At 40.3% G+C, this 20,738-nt stretch overlaps 1 protein-coding gene across 1 annotated transcript in view; it reads right to left on the reverse strand.

The window, feature by feature from the left end:
- Positions 1-1,188: 1,188 nt before the first annotated feature.
- Positions 1,189-20,738, reverse strand: part of YME1L1 (YME1 like 1 ATPase) — a 29,916-nt gene continuing 10,366 nt past the window's right edge. The window contains exons 6-19 of the mRNA XM_038755929.1: positions 19,805-19,955; positions 18,990-19,073; positions 16,968-17,050; positions 15,138-15,228; positions 13,224-13,376; positions 12,691-12,823; positions 11,845-11,907; positions 10,252-10,364; positions 8,999-9,154; positions 7,945-8,096; positions 6,723-6,849; positions 6,563-6,636; positions 5,204-5,290; positions 1,189-3,031 (exon numbers count right to left, since the gene is read on the reverse strand). Coding sequence (XP_038611857.1) covers positions 2,888-3,031; positions 5,204-5,290; positions 6,563-6,636; positions 6,723-6,849; positions 7,945-8,096; positions 8,999-9,154; positions 10,252-10,364; positions 11,845-11,907; positions 12,691-12,823; positions 13,224-13,376; positions 15,138-15,228; positions 16,968-17,050; positions 18,990-19,073; positions 19,805-19,955 — 1,611 coding nt within the window. The 3' untranslated portion in view covers positions 1,189-2,887. The remainder of the gene's footprint in view (positions 3,032-5,203; positions 5,291-6,562; positions 6,637-6,722; positions 6,850-7,944; positions 8,097-8,998; positions 9,155-10,251; positions 10,365-11,844; positions 11,908-12,690; positions 12,824-13,223; positions 13,377-15,137; positions 15,229-16,967; positions 17,051-18,989; positions 19,074-19,804; positions 19,956-20,738) is intronic.

Here is a 20,738-nt window from a genome sequence, read left to right on the forward strand (position 1 = left end):
GCAGAACTGGTTCAATTAACTTTTCGGTGCCTCAGTTTCCTCATCTGTAAAATGAAGACTCACTGCCCGTTCTCCCTTACTTAGCCTGAAGAACAGGGGCAGTGTCCAACCTGATTAACTTGTATTTACCCCAGCACTTAGAGCAGTACTTCATCATCATCAATCGTATTTATTGAGCGCTTACTATGTGCAGAGCACTGTACTAAGCGCTTGGGAAGTACAAATTGGCAACATATAGAGACAGTCCCTACCCAACAGTGGGCTCACAGTCTAAAAGGGGGAGACAGAGAACAAAACCAGTACTTGACACATAGTGAACACTTATAATATAATAAAGTAAGGAAGAAAGCTGAGCTACAAGAGGGCAGGAGTGGGAGAAATAAGCTCAGAAAACCCACTGGGTCAAGAAATGTTGACTACCAGGCACAAGAGGGAGAGGATGGTGAAAGGAGACATCTCAGGAAAGCTGAGGAGGCTGAAGAACAGGGACCCAGAGAAAAAGAAAAGCAAGACAGGTATGAATAGAAAGATAATGGAGAAAAACAAGCCCAGCCAGACCTTGCGTAGCCCACAAATTCTGTCACTCTCAGCTAGAACGGAATAGTCATTAGCTAACACAGGATATGTTCACTAATGTTCACTTATGTTATGAACACAGGATATGTTCACTTTTAGACTGTGAGCCCACTGTTGGGTAGGGACTGTCTCTATATGTTGCCAATTTGTACTTCCCAAGCGCTTAGTACAGTGCTCTGCACATAGTAAGCGCTCAATAAATACGATTGATTGATTGATAATGACAGGTATGCCCGTGACCCAACTCCTCCTTGCCCATTTTCCCCATCTGTAAAAGACAACATCTCTGCCCAAAACACCAAGTGGTTGGCAATTTCGGCAACTAGAAAGTTATAGAGAATTACTTCAATTGGCAAAAACAGTAGTGATGAGAATTCAGAGAGTAGTCTTCATTTTGGCCGGCAAAATGCCCTAGAAGTCCTATGGAAAATAAGTCTGAGCCTTCCAGATGAACCTTGGCTGCAGAGTTGAAAAAGCAAGGGAAGAATCCAGACCTGGAAAATGGAGAGGGGATAAAAGTGCAATCTGAAGGACTCAAGTAAAATCTGTTATTCAAAAGCAGTACAAACAACTCTAACACAACTAGAAATTCTGATGAGGAAAACATCATAGTATTTTCACAAAATTTGTTCTTTATTATATTTACTTTACCTCTTTTAAATACATTTCAATTTGCAAGCTGCCCAAAATAAGCCTTACATTTATCAGTCCACAGTAAAAGAAAAACCACTAACCTGTAATTAAAAGGGATCTTTTATTGATCCAGAAACAAAAGGCAGAGCATGTTGTTTCTAGGTTTATCTGAAGCACGTTCCCAAATCTGAAACAGGGCAGCCACCACTTTGTGAAACTGTGTTATAGCAAGAGCCTTGAGGAATTTTCACAATACACCAGAAATGACACTGTACAAAACTATTTTGGAAAAACATAGCAAAACACATAGAAAGCCATATTCAGCAGTTGTTCTGAAAAATAAACTGCATTCTTTGCTAAAAATAGGGATCCATTACTGCAGACCGGAAAAAAAAAATAACCAAAAAACCCTTTTGTTCAGTCCTGATACAAATTTTTCTACATTCACTGGTATAAACTACCTCTTTTAAGCTAAAGCCCATTTCTAGTTTCAAATGTCTATTTTCTATGCTTGTATTTTTACCTCTCATGACTAATATGAAATCTAAAAATAAAATGATCACCTTCTTGTGAGAATTTGACATTGATCACATTACTGAAGTAGGTGGTCAATACAATGTCACAAACTAAACTAGTAGGGATGTGACTCATAATTAAATGGCAAGAATATCTTCTAAAAATTCCCCTTCAATTACACCCTATTAAAGTCCATGTACTTTTTTTGGGGGGGTTGCGGGGGTTAGAAATCCAGACAACCATTATAAAACCACTGTAATTGGAAATTCTTTTGTAAGTATAGGATAACCCCTGTCTACTGAATTAAAAAGCATACAAGAATTTTATAAGTAAGCACACATGGTGCATATTCACTTGTCACGTTCTGACAGCACATGAACACCCAACCCTTTTAATGTTTAGCAAAAGCTAACAGGAATTGGATGTGGACTGGATATCTTGTTAGCTGAATGGTTTTTGTTACTTAGTGGAATTGTGTCTGTCCCTACATTTTAAGGGTCCTTTTCTCACCCCTGAGCAAGAGATTGGAAACAACCCTGTGGAGCCTATGGAAAATGAAAAAAAGATTTTGCTTTTCGGAGTTTTGATGTGTGTTTGCACAGTCTTCTTCCTAGCCAAAGTAACTATTTTGGGTAAAATGTATTTCTGCAGTACCACTTGGTGCTTTTTACTGCATTTTCCGCTGATAAAAGTAGAAATTTGGTTTCCGTCTCTTCTGTGCTAGTCCACTGATGGTTCTAAGTTCTACCAACAAATTAAGTTTTGAGTTCATGATATCCCAAACAAATTAAAGAAGATATTTAGAACTAATTCTAGCAACCCAGTCATCTGTGAAGAGCAAGTTAAAGAAACACTACAGCCTTGCACTTTCCAACAAGACCTGATTGAGGTCTCCCAAACAAGCTGAACTGAGTCCGATATGTCTTCATTTCTGCTATACTGTTTGCTAGAGGAAGCTCAGTTGTTCTAAGCGCCCTTAAGAGTAAGAACATTTAGATACATGTAACAAAAGACTCACAAGAAAGTGTATGATAACTTTTAAATGTCATTGGTACATTACAACACACATCAGGAAGAAAAAAAATGAGTGATGTTGCATAAGGAGACTCCTGCATCGCTGAATTTATGTTCTTGTAAGTTATGGTTCCATATCACAAGTTTATCATCTCACTTCCAGTTTCTTCCCCTCAAGAACAATCTGAATTTCTTTGGCATCCAAAGTCTCATAGGTCAATAAAGCTTCTGCTAAATTCTTATGCTCTTTCGCATGTGTCTTTAAAATGTTTTTTGCTCGCTCATATGAATCCTAAAATGAAAAACGAAGTTAGAATCAAAACATCTGAAAAAGTTAGCTTATTATAAAACTTAATGGGCAAACTACCTATAGATCAAGAGGTTGTGAATTTAATGCTTGAAAAATGGCAGGGGGTAAAGAAAAAGGGTTGGTTTTCACAGATTAAAACTTGTGCTCTTGGGAATGCTGTTTAGTTCCGGACTCACCTTCGTGACTTAGATGGGAGTTTAAAAAAAATCCAAGATTAATCCTTCCCTCTCTAAAAACACTGGATAAGCTACCCAGCATCTGTCAACTTAAGGTGCATCTCCCAGGTTTGGAGATAAAGAAAAGGAAGCGGAGTCAGGACGTTGCTTAATCAAGGAGATGTGATAGGTAAGGGTATGAGGTGAATCTGCACATGAACTCAACCCAAAGATGCTGGGGGATTCAACCCAGCTGGTTACTCCAGGCTGCAGATGGATGAGTGCTGCTGTTGGCCATCCAAGTGAAAATACCTCAGGGGATTGAAAAAAGGTTTTGAAAATGAACTGCTGAGTACACTTTCTCTCAGGTCTGTAGCACCTTCCAAACATGGCTCGCTAGCACAGAGCCGGTAGGAAACGGACTCCAAATGGGGAAGGTGGTTCAGTTCTTACACTAGTCCATGTCCACACATTGGCAAAAGTGCTATTAGAGATCGCTTCCACATTGCAGAGAGGACTGGCTGTTCCCCAGGAGAGCTGCAGACACACACCACAGCATCGCAGCTCCTCTCCAGGAACTGGGGCTGATACTATTACCACTACTACTACTAATAATGTATTTGTTAGGCACTTTACTGTGTACCAAGCGCTGTACTAAGCACTGGGGTAAACCTGTCCCACAGGGAGCGAACAGTTTAAAAGGGTAGGAGAAGAGATACGTAATCCTCAGATGAGGAAACAAGCACAGAAAATGTAAGTGGCTTGCCTAAGGTCACACAGGAAAGTGGCAGAGCTAGAACAGAACCCAGCTCCTCTGACTAGACTAGGAAAATGCCACCTCCTGCCAGAGAAGACATAGATAACAATGGAGAGGCTTTTAATGTTCTCTTGACCTAACAGTCAAAATAATGGTGCACGTGTATTTAACGTGTGCGCAGATCGGCAAAGCTTACTGAAATGAGTACGTGCTAGAGCCCTTAAAAGAATTGGTAGACATCACTGCAAAGGCATTAGCTATCATTTAAAGCCCTCAGTGGCCCCTGAGGACTGGGGAAGGGCACTGGATCTCTGAAACATAGAAAAAAGGCTATCCTGGATAGGGCGGCCTAACCTCAATATTCAGGAAGACACACAATTATTTAAATGACAAAATTGGGACTTGGAACTAAAACACCTTTAGTTCAAGCACCTGAGAAATAAATTAAAAGCATCTCAATACTGGGGTAAAAAAAAAAACAACCAAAAAGCATTTGTACCACAATTGCCCGGGATAAGCAAAAGACAATCAAATGCTGTTTAAAAAGATCTGGCTAAAAATCAACTGATGCCTAAGTATATCCATGTTTTCCTTGTTTCATTTTTTTTCTTTACATTGTCTGTCCTCCCAATTTTCTCTTAACAGCTGGTCTCTCCTATTTCCTATTCCTTCATTCCCTCTCTGTCCCTGACCTTCCCTTCTCCAGTTTGCCACTCTCCTCTCTATACTTTTCTCTCTCCCACTTCTTCTCTCTTGATTCTTGCATTTTTTGGTGCCACTACCAGAGCAGGACAATGGGCTGAAGTGGCCCACTGTGTCTACAGTCCACCCCTCTCCACCCCGTCCTTCACTCACCATCTGTCTGGCTTTCGAACTGTCTTTTCCACCTTCGCTTGGCTGGCTCCTGCCCTATTGTACTCCCAGCCCTTTCAGGCTAGCTCCCCAAATCTTGCCTTTTGTCTTTCCTCTTCCTGATGGTGCTGCTGGCACCCACCCGTCCCCAGTTGACCACCTTCCTTCAGGGCTCCACCTTCCCAGCTGGCAGCCTCCCACCTCTTGTCCTCTCTTCCCTTCTTTCTGTCCGCTTGGGCACAGAGAATACGGTGACAGAATACACCAGTTAAGGAATGTGAATAAGAAAAAAACAATTCTACTGAAGACTCATTAGACCCCAACTAGTGAACTGATTTAGACGGATTTAAAGGTCTGTTCGTATGAAGTTCCAGGAAAGGTCAGTCTTACCCTTAAAAGTATTCTTATTTCTTGTTCAATAGCCGACTGAGTTTCTGGACTGAGTTTCCCTGTATCAGTGTAGGTCATAACTCCAAGCTAAAGATAGAAATAATCAGAAAAAAGTTCCATAAACATTAAGAGCCAAATCCCAAAACAGAATCTACCGCATATGAACACAATTTTCTTGTGCAAACTAAAAACTTTTACAAGGAGAAAGAGGAATACACCCAGGTCAGAGGAGGGCTTCTCTCACATGAACCTCTTTGGCTACAAAACTGCAGTGATGCTTCACAGTGAAAAAGACCATCTAAATTAGTTCTGAGACAATAGGAGGTGATCAATCAGTTTTCAACTGTCTCCAGACGACTTTCCCACACCACCCAAGGAACTTCTCCAAACTTCAGAATCCCATGGGATTGAAAGGTGAAATTCAAAGGGCCCGCAAGCCCAGCATAAAAGGAGCATCCACATGTGCTGTAAAGGATCAACAGAGACCATCTGAGAGGGTGGCAAGTGAGTTTAACGAACAGGATTCTCTAGCACAGCACGAAACCTCTTTAGCCAGAGGGAGGATTAGGTTTGGGGAGAGTTCACAATTAAGTGCACTCCTCCTCTACTCCATAAGTAAACATTTGTGTAGAGCATATCCGCGACCACGTATCTAAGCAACTTTATGGACCCAAAACATCTGGCAACCTTACAGAAGTCTCCATCTCCCCTGTACAGATGACCTCATTATGCCATAGTAGTATCCGTAGAAGTACAAGCAGAATTTATTGTGTGGACACTGAAAGCAGTGCCCTTTACCAAGCACTTGAGAAGTGCAAAACAAGATTTATCACATTCCCTGCCCACAAGGAGTTTACTGGGAGAGACAGATTTATAAATACGTTAATCAAAAGAAATGCCTAAATGCACATCCCTAAATTCTGAGGAAGGACATTCACAAAACCTACAAGGGCAAGAGATATCTGATGCGTTTATACAACTTGGGATACATGGAGTTGATTAATGAAGACTTATTACAGGGAGTGGGAATTCAGGAGGGCTTTGAATATGAGGAGGTATGTGATCTATCAGATTTGGAGATGGAGGTAATTTCAAGCCAGGAGAACAGCCTGAGCAAGAGCAAGGAGGTATTATTAGATAAGAGATCAGGGTTAGTGGAATAGATTTGGCAGCTGTCTGCATAGAGGTGATAGCTGAACATGTGAGCAGGTGAACTGAGAGAGTGTAGAGCCAAAATGCTACCAGTAAATATCTGTGCCAGGAGAATAAAGGAAAATGGTGGTTTTATTTATAGCACTTAAAAACATATGGTTTAGTACTTATTTACAAGGCTGGATTAAAATGAATCAACTAAGTTACCTTTTCACTCATTCCAAATTGAGTCACCATCCGCTTTGCGATTTTGGTTGCGTTGTCAAAGTCACTAGAAGCACCTAGAATAGGAAACAGAGCTTAGAACTGATGTGTATTAAAACTAACAAACCGAAAGCTTGAAAGAGAGTTATTCTGCCAACTCAACCTGTGGTGATATGATCACTTCCAAATATGAGCTCCTCTGCCACTCTTCCTCCCATACTAACATCCATCTGGGCCAGCAACTGAGCTCTAGTTTCATTCCATCGATCGTTCTCTGGCAGCAGAGACACCTAGACGATTTGGAAAATATGTGCAAAAAAATGCAGGAAAATTTGCAAACAGCAGCTCACCGAGAGCAGGCTTGTATTCTAAATATAGTCACATTTACATTAGGGAAGTCTGTTCAGCTGCAATACAAAATATACCTTGAGCCTCTGTGTCTTTAGGGTTCCAAATCAGCCAAGAAGGTTATTTCGGCAGTCGGAAAGAAATCCTGTAAGTGTGGCCCCTGCACTAAAGAAAAATGACCAAACCAGGGGAATCTTACGAAAGAATAATCCAGTTGACTAGAAAGTCCATGAAATTCTGTTTTTGCCGTTTTGAACTTGAGTGAGAGAAAGGACAGGCTAATCTACAAATGATAGAGACTTCAATACAGAACTGAACAATTAGACGCAGGGATGCCTGGTCGCTAGTTTGATGCAGAACAAATGGTGGCAAGGTCAAGGACGAATGGCATGCCAAGCCATCCCGGGTGGATTCAAGCCTCTGACTGGGGCTGCTGATCCTGTGACCCCTGCTTGTGGTTCTGGCCTCCTCCGGGGTCACCAGGGATCCCCATCTCGGCCTTGGGCAGTAATCTGGGAGGTCTCGGTAGGCACAGCAATCGTCTAGAAGCAGTTGAAGCTGAGGCATATCAGAATGGAGCATCACAGCAGATGTTGCCACTTCCAAACTGAGATTTTCCCTTCCCAAACTTAATCCCGTGGCCCCCTTTACACCTATTGCCTAAGGGAGGTGAAGCGAGCCCAGCAACAGTAGCCCCGCAGTAGAACGGCTTAGTTACCAACACCTCAAACCCAGTAACACAAATGACAGAAACATCCAACAACCCGCACACCTGTTTGGGCCCTTGTAAAGAAACTGCTTGTTTCAGAACAGTTGGAATACTGCGGCAACAGTTTAACATAATGAGGGTCTTGGCAAAAGTGTAATCCTTGCATTGTAGAAGTGGGTGTATCCCAGTCCCTTGCTAAATGAAATGGTAACCATTTCTGAATATGGGTACCTTTTTATAAACACTGGAAAAACCTCTAGCACTGCTCAAATAGCCCATTCGTGGCCGCTGGGAATCACTGTTGAAAATGCCCACTGAAAGCACTCACATGTCCTAGTGTTGGTCCCCGTGGCATGATGGTAGCTTTGTTGATTGGCATTGCATCTTTGGTATAATATGCAATGATAGCATGGCCGGATTCATGATACGCTGTGATTGTTTTGTTTTTGTTATCAATCTCTACACTTCTACGTTCAGGACCTAAAAACAAATAAGTTATTTACATGAAACAGCACTGTACAAAAATAACTCTACAAATACTATTTGCTTCCAATTAAAATAAAAAGCTAGATGATCCACGACCAAAACAAATGAAATTACCAGAATAAACACATTTAGAAATATGGCAGACAAGTTACCTTAAAAATGATTTTTTCCTAAAATACCCTCACCCACTAATCCTTTCCTTTAGAATTACAGGCACACCCTGCCAGTTTTGCAGTAACTAAAAACCAGCCCAAAACACTCATTACATTATGTAAAATGGATGAACAATTCCAGTTCCATCTTTAGAGCTTAATGCCTACCGTTCCCTCTTGTCAACTTATTAAAAGGAGTCTATTAATGGCGGCAACGAAGACGAAGCAAGATGAATGTTCATTCTTTTAGCTACTTTCCGGGGTTTGGATGCACTATTTAAGCCTATATACATGTGACAGCAAATTCCTGGAATCCAAATTCCTTAGGATTGGGGAGAGGTGAGATGGACCAACAATACTTGCAATTCCTGCACAGTTTTTGAGTTCTGCCTTCTGCTTACCCAGAGGGCTCTCTCAGTCTCTTAACAAAACCTTCAGGGAAAACAGATGCCCATCTTAACTTTCCCATACTTTGGAAAGGGTTTGAATTCAGCTCTGTGACATTACATGGGGAAAGAGTGTTGGGCATAGACACGTATCACCATTATTTTTTAAAGTTTATTACATATCTGCTATACAGAGACTTATATGTGCCCTTCAAAACAAAAGATGATCAAACAGACTATGAATATAGCTAACAGGATATTTACGCATGGTTATTAAAGGCTCACACTACTGGGTAAGCAGGATGTGGCAAAAAGAAAAACTTTACCAACTCAAAAAAGAAAAAAAAATCCAACCTACCCATGAGAATTTTATCCTTGGAAAATTCCAGTTCTTTCATGGTTACCATATCTTTTCCATCAACTGCGGCTTTTAATGCAGCTTGATTCACAAGATTTTCTAGCTCTGCTCCAGAAAAGCCAACTGTACCTCTAGCTATTATTTCTGGGTCAACAGCTGTGAGGGGAAAAAAGGCATAAATATTAATATTTTATAGAAAAAAAAGGTCAGAAGAACTTGATCCTTCACCTCAAGGATATTAACTTTACAAGTAGAAACGATTCTATAACAAAAGGAAAGTGTCTATTTTATGCTAAACAATACAAAAATATTTATAATTTGAAGGACATTTGTAGAATCAGAATGTTACATAAAGGGTGAGTTACGTGATGGCTAAAATAATCTCATAGTTATTTTACTGACATGGAATACCGATTTTCTTATGATTTACAACTTGACCAAACTGCCAGCATTTTCTACATTTCGAACAAATTTCCTGTCACTGCAATTTTCATTCCTCAATTCCAAGTCTGTTAGCTATACACCTTAACTTTCTTCCGCAAAAGAGCTCAGCTGACATTTTATAATGAGAAAACTTGCATAGAATAGTATAGCAATAGCAATACTGCCGTGATTGTTTCATTTCTGTTATCAATTTCTACACTTCTACATTCAGGACCTAAAAACAAATAAGTTATTTAAATGAAACAGCACAGTGAACACATACACATCTAACTGCACCACAGAAATAAATGTACAAATAATATTTGCTTCCAATTAAAATAAAAAGCTACATGATCCATGACTAAAACAAATGAAATGTTCCAGAACAGAGTAAAATAAGTATAAAATAAGAGCATAAAATAAAGAGAAATATGCCGGACGACAGCAATAAAAAGGAGAGTTCGGACTGTTTCATGAAAAAAATGAGGATGTTTTTCTCTCGGACATCATCATCATCATCAATCGTATTTATTGAGCGCTATGTGCAGAGCACTGTACTAAGCGCTTGGGAAGTCCAAGTTGGCAACATATAGAGACAGTCCCTACCCAACAGTGGGCTCACAGTCTAAAAGGGGGAGACAGAGAACAAAACCAAACATACTAACAAAATATAATAAATAGAATAGATACGTACAAATAAAATATGTACAAATGGACATGTCACAGTATTATTAAGTACTGCTGTTATTGCTACTAATTTGGAGGGGTTGTTTGTATTTCTTAAACAGTGATAAAGACACGTTTTTGCAAAAGATAGAAAAAAGACTTACACTGATCAAACTTGATTTTATTGAGATACCATTTGAGAATTTCGGTTCGACCTTTCACATCTGGCCTTGGAACTGTAACTTGCATGTCGAAACGACCAGGGCGTATTAAGGCACTAAAGGGGGACAAGAAATGAACATTGGGTAAAATTAAACACTGATATTGATTGTGAAAAGTTCAGCAATGCTTCGGCATCTGAACTTGAACCCTATAAACACTTGCTATTCACCCTACCCTCAGCTCCACAGCACTGCCATTTTCCTATCTGTATTTATTTCAATGCCTGTCTCACCCACCTGCCTGTAAATTCCTTGTGGGCAGCGACTGTGTCTTTTTGTTTTATGGTATTTGTTAAGCACTTTCTATGTGTCAAGCCCTGTTCTAAGCGCTGAGGTAGATACACCTCTATCAGGTTGGACACAGTTCCTGTCCCTCATGGGGATCGCAGCTTGTGTAGGAGGGAGTAGGATTTAATCCCCATTTTAGAGTGGTGGAAACTGAGGCACTGAGAAGTTAAGTGACTTGCCCAGGATCACAGAGCAAGCAGTTGGCAGAGCGAGGATTAGAACCCACACTCTTTCCATAAAGCCATGCTACTTCTCAAATACCAATACCACTGTATTGTACTCTCCCAAGCGCTTAGTACAGTGCTCTGTCAACAGTAAGCATTGAATAAATACTACTGATTGAAAAAAAGCAGTTAACCAGATTTATTTCATTAATGGGAAGAGAAGGAAGAGAAGGAGAGGTCAGGAAGCAGAGAGGCCTAGTGGAAAAAAACAGAGTACTAGGCAAATCAGTCATACCTAGTCCCAGTCATACCACTGGCCTGCTGTGTGATCACAGGCAATCACTTAACCTCTCTGGGACCCAGTTCCCTCATCTGTAAAATGAAGACAAAATAGATTGTCATAGATTATGAGCCCTGTGTGGGGCTCTATCTAATCCACTGCTTGGCATATAGCAGGCACTTAATAAATGCCACTATTAGTACTATTATTATGGCAAGAGGGTACTTTTTTGCTGAACTGAACTTTCCAAGCGCTTGGTACAGTGCTCTGCACACAGTAAGGGCTCAATAAATACGACTCAATGAGTGAATGAACGAAATCAACCATTTACTGAGAGTTTACAGTGTGCAGAGCGTGGTACTAAGCGCTTCGGAGAGTACGTAATAACAATAAAACAGACACATTCCCTTCCCACAACGAGCTTCAGACTGTAACTCAAGCTGCAGTGCAAAATCTACCTCCTAATCAGTAAGCAATGAGTAAGACCATTAAAAATTGCCACCCTGGGCCAGTTCAACAGTCCATCCAGCCCAGTCTTATTTCCAACAGTAGCAACAAAGGACCCTCTGAAGGAAGAACTGAGATGAAATGCCTTCAACAAGCAGCTTCAGTTAGCAAAGAATCCTCTAAGATTACTCACTTTTCTCTCCACCCATTAAGTCCACAAGGCTATCAAACCTCTTCTTGAACCCAGTGATATTTTAGGAAAGAGGCAAATAGCAGTGGACTGCATTTGTACAGCTGTTCTCGTAAAGATCATCTGAATGCATCTCGGAGATAACTTATGAAATCCTTTATACTTACTTGTCTAATGCTTCAGGGAAGTTTGTAGCTCCTATGATAATAACTCCTTCATTGGGTTTAAAACTAAAAAAACAAACACAAAAGGGGCTTCGTTTTAACAATGCCATATTTTTCCACTGACATGTTAAAAAATTTTTTACACATCTAAAAGTAAAAGACCACCCCTAAAAACACTAGTGTCTGAGAGGACAAAATCTCATAGCCAGGAGTGAAAGCACACTTTCTACTTATGTAGTCATAAGCTAGCTCTTCAGTTAAAAAAACAGACTTTCTATGTAAGTGCTGTTTTATATTTAATGGCCATAGCACCCCAAGAAAAACAAGGATTCTTCCACTACATCAAAGAAGGGATCCTAATTATGGGCATTTTGAAAATTAAAGAAGAATAAGATTTATTACTCTATTTATTTTACTTGTACACATTTACTATTCTATTTATTTTGTTAATGATGTGCATTTAGCTTTATTTCTATTTATTCTGTTGACTTGACGCCTGTCCACATGTTTTGTTTTGTTGTCTGTCTCCCCCTTCTAGACTGTGAGCCCGTTGTTGGGTAGGGACCGTCTCTATATGTTGCCAACTTGTACTTCCCTAGCGCTTAGTACAGCGCTCTGTACACATAAGCGCTCAATAAATACGATTAAAAAAAAAAACAGAACAAAACAGAAATTGCACAGGAATGTGATAAGCCTTAAAAAGTATCTAAAGGACAAATTGAATACATATCCTACATCTACCAATTCAATTCATTTTGACGTTCTTGAATTTTTTATGGGATAAACCTTTCAGCTTTTAAAAACAATATTATTAATGTCAGCCATATAGAAAAGTGCACTTTTACTTACCCATCCATTTCAGCAAGAAGTTGATTTATGGTCTGCCTTGAGTAGGGATGCATTGGCGACTCAATTCTCTTCCCACCAACAGAATCTAACTCATCGATAAATATAACACACGGTGCATTTGCTTTTGCTTCTCCTGCGGAAACGGAAAATGGTTTTAAATTGCATTTGCAAACTTTCGTGCATAAACATGAACCTATCAAACTAAGAACCTGCGCATCTTTCAAATGTCAACCAAACTGCCCTTATAATGCGAGTACGGCCATTTGGATCAGAATGCAACTATTTAGTGTATTTTTGAATTTTTGTATTTAATGGATGCTCTCGTTTATCCCCCTTGGGGTTTTTCAGAAATTCTCCAGCTCCTGACTGACTAACTGACTGACTCTTATTCCTCTACACTGTTCCCTATGCCCAGCCATGGCAGGTGAGCCGAATGAAGATACATGTTATCACTGCCCATCCTTCCTCCAAAGCATTCACAGGGTGTCAGATTACAAGATGCACAGCTGTATGACTGAAAATATGTCACATACTGAAAAGATTTCGAATACGACTGGCACCCACGCCCACGAACATCTCGTCAAATTCTGATCCAGAAGCATAATAGAAAGGAACATCCGCCTCTCCGGCCACAGCACGAGCAAGAAGCGTCTTCCCTGTACCAGGCGGTCCAACTAAAAGAATGCCTGAAAGACACAGTTCAATGACATTCAATGACATAATGCAGAAATTTTGTTTGCGAATCACGACTCACAGAAATCGTCATTAAACCTCTATGGGTATGCTCCCCTTTTCCCTCTCCTCCTCCCCATCACCCCTGCGCTACCTCCTTCCCCTCCCGGCAGCACCTGTATATATATTTGTACAGATTTATTACTCTATTTATTTTACTTGTACGTGTTTAGTATTCTATTTATTTTGTTAATGATGTGCGTACAGCTCTAATTCTATTTGTTCTGATTCTTTTGACACCTGTTTTGCTGTCTGTCTCCCCCTTCTAGACTGTGAGCCCGATGCTGGGTAGGGACCGTCTCCATATGGTGTCAATTTGTACCTCCCAAGCGCTTAGTACAGTGTTCAGCACACAGTTAAGCGCTCAATAAATACGACTGAATGAATGCTCACCTTACTACCCCAACATTAGCAGCTTCAAGAAGATCACCCAGGGAACTGGAGTAAAAGTGAGTACTCCTGCGCCTCTGTCCTGCTTCTCCTTTCGTTCCTTGAGGCAAAAGCCCCCCTTCCACCCCAGAATTTCAAGCTTCTCCATCTCTTGCCTTCCCTCAAAGCTAAGTGCCAAGGAGGTGGGGTAAGGTAAGGAAGGACAAGCAGAACCCATCTTGCTTTCCCAGCCTTGTGGAGCCCTGTTCTCCTGAGAGCTGTTAGAAGAGAGGACAACTGGCTTCAATACAGACTTCTGGGCTGATTAAAATGTATACCAAGGGGGTTCTACCTTCAAGCCAGGTGATTATTTTCCTACCTCCCACGGCTTTGTGAATTCTGCATTAACCTCCAAACAGGTCAAAAAATTTCACTGACAAGTATTATAAACTTAACTTGGCTAGAAAATGCAATAGATCATATAGAAATAAATGGAGGAATAAATAAAGTTAGACCTCTTTTTATTCAAGAGATGAAATAGTTGGGGGCACCAAGCATGGGGGTTGTCTATATGTTGCCAATTTGTACTTCCCAAGCGCTTAATACAGTGCTCTGCACACAGTAGGCGCTCAATAAATACGACTGAATGAATGAATGAATGAGGGAAAAGCAAATGGGGCACACATTAGCCCAATCTTCATGGAAATACATGTGGTTTCTAGTCATGTAAAGACCTTGGGGTCAGGTGTCTTGGGACCTAAGCTTCCTTTGGGAAGAGCAATAACCCTTTCAAACCCAAAGACTAGTAACAGTACTAGTGGTGTTTGCTGAGCACTGTGGGCAGTGCCTTATTGAAGGCCCATCTCCTCCAAGAGGCCTTCCCTGATTAAGACCCCATTTCCTCTCCTCCCACTTCCTTCTGCATCACCCTTGCACTTGAATCTGCTCCCTCCCTCAGGCCCACAGCACTTGTGTATATATACATAATTTATTTACTTATATCAATGTCTATCTCCCCCACTGGACTGTAAGCTTGTTGGGGCAGGGAACATGTCCACCAACTCTGTTGCATTGTACCAAGGACTTGGGACAGTGCTCTGCATATTCTAAGCACTCAATAAATACCTCTGATTAAGTGCTTGCTTGGAAATAGCAGAAGCACAAGAACTATTCCCTGTACGCAAAGAGGGCTTGCAACTCTATCAGGAAAAACAATTATAAAAAATAATAAAAGTAGAGAAAGCAGAGTAAATAACTGACTGTACGGATGAGAGGTGTTTCCCATGACTTGGCCTTGGACCTGAGATTTCAGGACAGAGAGTTAGGTGCAGTAGAAGAAATCTTACCTTTTGGAAGTTTACCTCCAAGCACAGTAAATTTTTGAGGATTTTTCAAGAATTCGACAACTTCCTGCAGTTCCTGCTTAGCTTCCTCAACCTGCATTAAACAATTTAAAAAGAATTCATAAAATAAACCATGAAGAGTTACGACATCCAATTTTCCATTTTGAAAACTTGAAAATTCAGTGAGTCTAGCAAATTCTGTATCGTTTTTATTTCAGTTAAAGATGAATACACTAAGATTTCAAGTGATATTTGTCAGTTTTCAAAGCAGGCAGCCAAGTCTTCCCAGTAGGCAAAGCACAATGAAAATATTTTTAATTTTAACAGTTAAAATATTTTTAAGCAGACTCGCTGATACTTTCCCTCCCCAACTTTTTTCTGCTTCAAACACTGCATGACTGCAGATTCAATCTTGCCGCCTCCCATTCCCCATCACCACAGATCTCAAAACCTCTGTGCCTGTTTCCCAGAAAACCAAACAAGAGGAAACAGGTAAAGAAGGGAGCTGTATCTACTCTAGTGTTTAGTACAGTGCTTGGCACACAGGAAGTGCTCAATCCCGTTATTATCATCATCAGAAAGGGTCATTAAAAATCACCTTTGTTGCTCCTGACTATATCTTCATGTGAAAATGCACAAGCCCCACAGTCCAATTAGCAGTCAGGATTTCCATTTTCTTTTGCCTAATGTTAGAATCACAGAAAGCTGGGGATGTGGTTCGACTGCTTGTACATACAGACTCGGTGCTCCATCAAACTAAGGATTCCTCTATTAGGTCATTTTAAGAATAAAATATGACAAAGGTGTATAATGTAACAACCACCAAGCAGGAAAAAAGTATCGATGTGCAACAAACATTCAATTTTAGAACAGGTGCATCTTTATTTGGGTCCCAAATAGTATGTGATATCTACAGTCCTCAAGATTTGTTAATCTTACATCCAAACATGCAGGTCAGCCCCTTTCTAATCAGCCCCCTTCCAAACACCTGTTTGTGGTAACCTCCTCGAGGCCACCAATTTACTTTTGAGATTTGGCAAGGTCTGTTTAGAAGTGTAAAAAAAGCTTTGTTTTGGTTAGTTGCCTTTTATTAAAAACTATGCCCACGGCTAGTAGTATTTTGCTGTTAGCTAGAAACTTTATCAAAGATTAGAGACCCTGACTGATTTGGATCGAGGCTATCCACTGAGGTTATCCCAAACCACATGTGGGGCTTCACAAAGTGTCGCATACATTACGTACCAGTATCTACAGCAGAGAAGGTGGAGAATGCTCTCATCCCCTGAAGAGTCCCACACGACATAGAGATGTCAATAATTTCAAGAATCTTGGTAATATAATTGGACTTTCTGTCCCTGTTGTATATATAGAAGGAAAATCCTTCACCTCAATCCTCCTCAGAGTTTGTGGAGAATTGCACCTACCTCGACTATTAGTTTATTCTGAGCCTTTGAATGTGATGCTCGAAAAAAAGAGTTGAGAACTGCTTTAGATTTGTTTCAATATGGCAATGCATCTCAAATCTCTATCAAGTCTCCATGGATGTTGATCTATGCTATTGATCCACGACAAAAGCATGGATCTTCCATTTGCCTTTAATGTCATGCAATACTATATAATCACCAAGATGACATACTATGAAATCACATCTCTAAGGCTGCGTTTCTCAGCACGATCCGTTTGCCTTTCACCTAATATATTAGTGCTTCAATTCTTGACATTTTTGGTGGCTATTAAGAATTCTGTCCTGTATTTAATCTAGATGCCTAGCATTTTTCAGAAGTATTTCCACTTTGGATATTAAGTAGTAGTAATCAAATTTACGTCACTTACCCCTTTAACATGCTCAAACGTGACATTTTTCATCTGGACGGGATCTACTGCAGAATCAAGTCCAGTCGTTGTACGAAAACGTACTACAAGTTAAGAGGGGAGGGAAGGAATTTCATTGTATTAATAATCCAATGTGGAAATGAATTTTAAAAGACAGTCACAATCTTTTCAGGAAAATGGAAACAGGTTTTTTTCCTAGACTACCGGGAGACAGGCAACAAAAATCTTAAATTAGTCATGTCAGTTATCCTTTGTAAAAGAGGATAAGTCAAGCTTGGAAGAAGGCATGATCAAAATGCATAACCCCTCTCGCATCTTACATTCAACATGGCTTGAATGTTGACTCGGCTTACTAAACCCACTCCTCGGCCTAGCTTGCCCATCACTAGACAATACCACCATTTCCAAAATTTCGGAAACTTGCAACCTTGGTGCCATCTTTGACTTATTACCTTTTAACCCTCACATCATTCAATCTGTCACTAAAGTCGGCACCTTTTTCCTCCACCACCTCTTTGGCATCCAGTTTTCCAATACCTGGAATGGCTACAAAGTGCAGTGGAAAGAGTCCTGATTGGGAGTCACAAACCTGGGTTCAAGTGCCAACTTTGCTGCAACCGGTTAGGTGATCTAGGGAAAAGATCATCCAAATTGCTCTGTGCCTCAATTTCCTCAACTGACAATCAGGGAAAATAATATGTGCCTGCAGCGTTTTACAGAAACACTATTGGGATGAATTAGTTAACTGGTGTGAAAGGACTTTGGAATATAAAAGCAACATTATTAATTCACTGCATTTCCATTTCCAGTGAAAATCAAGCTCACATTAGCAATTGCAGCAAAAAGCTCTAAATCACATTTTCACACCACTCGGCTGGAAGAACCAAAAACTATTCTCAAGGTATTTTACAGTTTACCCTTACAGGTTTATCCTAATGAGCCCAAGTCAGAAGATAAATAGGAAAAATAAGGTGTGAAAGAATACAGAAGAAGTCTATTTCAGTGCCAAGCTAAACTGTGATGTAGCTAAGTAATCAGATTTGGAGCATGACACAAAAAATAAACCGAAACACCCAACCCCTCAAAAAACACAAATCTTCAAAACATGGTAAATTTTAAAGCTATCAATAACTTTATTTTTCAAAATAGTCTTGTGGCTGCTATTAAAGAATACAGAAAATCAAGAACTGGCTTGAGAGCACTATTTTATTGCTTTTATTTAAAAAGCAATATCATAGGAATGATTTATTTACACAGAGGTCAAGAAAATAATTATTTTGAAACAGGCATGTTCTTGTTGACATGTGAGATGAATTTAGGCTATTTAAACATTGATTTTTTTTTTTACATGCTTTACAAGTCAGCTTTAGCTTTAGAACAGAAAAACGAAGTTTCGCCTCTTATACCAGAATAAAAATTCAAATTTAATTGTCATCGATAGGAGCACAAGCAATCTGGTCCACTTTAAGGCAAAAGTCTCTGAATTTAACCATCACTGGGAAGCTGATCACTTGACCCCAGGTGGCTAATTTTAGAGATGACATTTCTCTAGGTATTTTTCTTCTCCATAAAATACATTTCTTGATTTCCTAAAGTATCTGCTCAACATATTACCTAAAACAAGATAGCATGTGACCTGTAAAGCCTACAAAACACAACTGAATTGCCCTTTATATTATGTAATAATGTAGCAAGGGTTGATGTGGAAAATGCGTAGATTGCTACTTTTGGCTATTCCACAACGGAGCAATTTCGGGTGGCCTTTTCATATTTTAGCATTTCCTTAATCTCCACATGATTAGTCGCAGTGCATTATCATCATCAATCGTATTTATTGAGCGCTTACTGTGTGCAGAGCACTGTACTAAGCGCTTGGGAAGTACAAATTGGCAACATATAGAGACAGTCCCTACCCAACAGTGGGCTCACAGTCAGAATGGATCTCTGTAAACAGAAAGCGAGGGAATGAAAAATGAAAAGAACGAAAAGTTAAGCAGCCAGTAACAGGAATGGAGTCCCTACCCGATAAAAATGGGTTTTTTAACAGTCCATAAATTCCAAGCAGCAGGAGAACGAACAGGAACAGGCGAGTTCGTCTTAAAGAATCTGCAAGAGAACACAGGTAACCGAGTAAATCAAGGTGGCCCAACTTGTTAGATTGGGGGAAGAAGGAGAGGGGTAGGAGCTGCCACATCCTAACCAGTTCTTCGGGGGAGACGAAGAGACACCCTCCAAAAAGTTTCGGTCTCCACAGCCAGCCTAGGAGTGAGAATCCTGAACTGCGTAGGGTAAAGAAGGGTCGTCCTGGATGTATCTGGCTTCCTTAATTTGCGACTTTCTGAACACCACCGGTTATCGAGTTGCTGCTGGTGGAATGAAGTGGGGAGCACCTGTGCACCAATCTACAACTCCAGCGGCCTGTTACCAAAAGACTGATGAAGCAGACGTAAGTGCATAAAGAAAAGACTACCCAATCCAGGTTCAGCAGGGGCCTCGGAATAAAGCATCCCCCTCCAAGCAACCCAAATATAAATATTTTTGTTCTTGCACTTAAATGATCTTATACGGAGCATGGGGAATAGTTGCCAATTGCAGCCAGGAGCATACTTTTGATGCTGTTCCCTCAGCAGGATGCTTCGATTGTCCTCAAAAGAACAAATGAGAAGTCCTAGAAGGCAGTGCTAGGGAAAATGTCAAATGGAGGAGGGGAAGCTAAGCCTGGACGGGAAGGAGGCATAGGAAGGCTGCCTGGCTAAGTCAGTTGTGACTTTGTCGTTGCTGGAGCAACATTTTAAAATCTATTTCTCGAGTGCTGTAAATGATAACTACTAACTTACCATTTGTTTTCTGGGTAAGCGCCTGTGCTTTTAGAAATCCCTCTGCGAAACCCGTTTTAAATGCATCCTGATGAGCTTCAGGTATGTTTTTCGTTTTCATGAGTTTGTCTAAACTTTCCACATCTGATCCCCGGTCCCTTAAGAGAAACCCCTAAACACACAAATGACAAGTTCATGGTTACTGAACCAAAAGATCATAACAAAGCCCTAGGGGGTCAGACCCATGTCTCTTTGGACCAGTATTCCCCTCCCTCCAGGGACCAAAGGATGTCTGATAGAACAATGAGGTGGTTGCCTCCTTGACACGGATCCTTTTGTGGTTATGGATGAATCATCTCACTTTCTGCTTTCTCCTCAATAAACCACTACGAACTTCTCATCCATGAAACTATCTGACTCCTTCTTAGGCCAACTGATACTTTTGGTCTGAAAAATTCCCTAAGTAACAAAATCTACATGCTTATCACCCACTCTGTGAGCAACTTCTTCCTTTTGTTTTTGATCCCCCACAACTTTCTGAGGGCCTCTTTCTTTCACCACCACCAAACTCCATCTGTTTTTTGGGATTCCTACAGGCCCCCTTGATCTTCCAGAACTGCGCTCAAGGAGCTTCAGCGGGGAGATAAACTTCATTTTCATCCTCTTATACTGTAGTCTGAATCGGGAGTATGCCCAACACCTGGCAACTATCCATTAGAAAAATCACCATTAAAGCAGTTTCTGAATATTTTCACAAATTCAACATCCATATTAATATCACAACTTTAATAGGTAACTATTACTTTAGTCCTTTTCACATAGGACTTTTCTAATAACTATCTCAAAATTAAAACCACTGTAATACAGACTTTACTTTTAAAATCAATTACACCCAGTACCCCAAATGTTATCAAATCTTGAAAGCGGTCACCAAACTCTGGAAAAGCTTACTAGG

This window comes from Tachyglossus aculeatus, chromosome 13 (assembly GCF_015852505.1).
Source record: "Tachyglossus aculeatus isolate mTacAcu1 chromosome 13, mTacAcu1.pri, whole genome shotgun sequence".
NCBI classification, from domain to species: domain Eukaryota; kingdom Metazoa; phylum Chordata; class Mammalia; order Monotremata; family Tachyglossidae; genus Tachyglossus; species Tachyglossus aculeatus.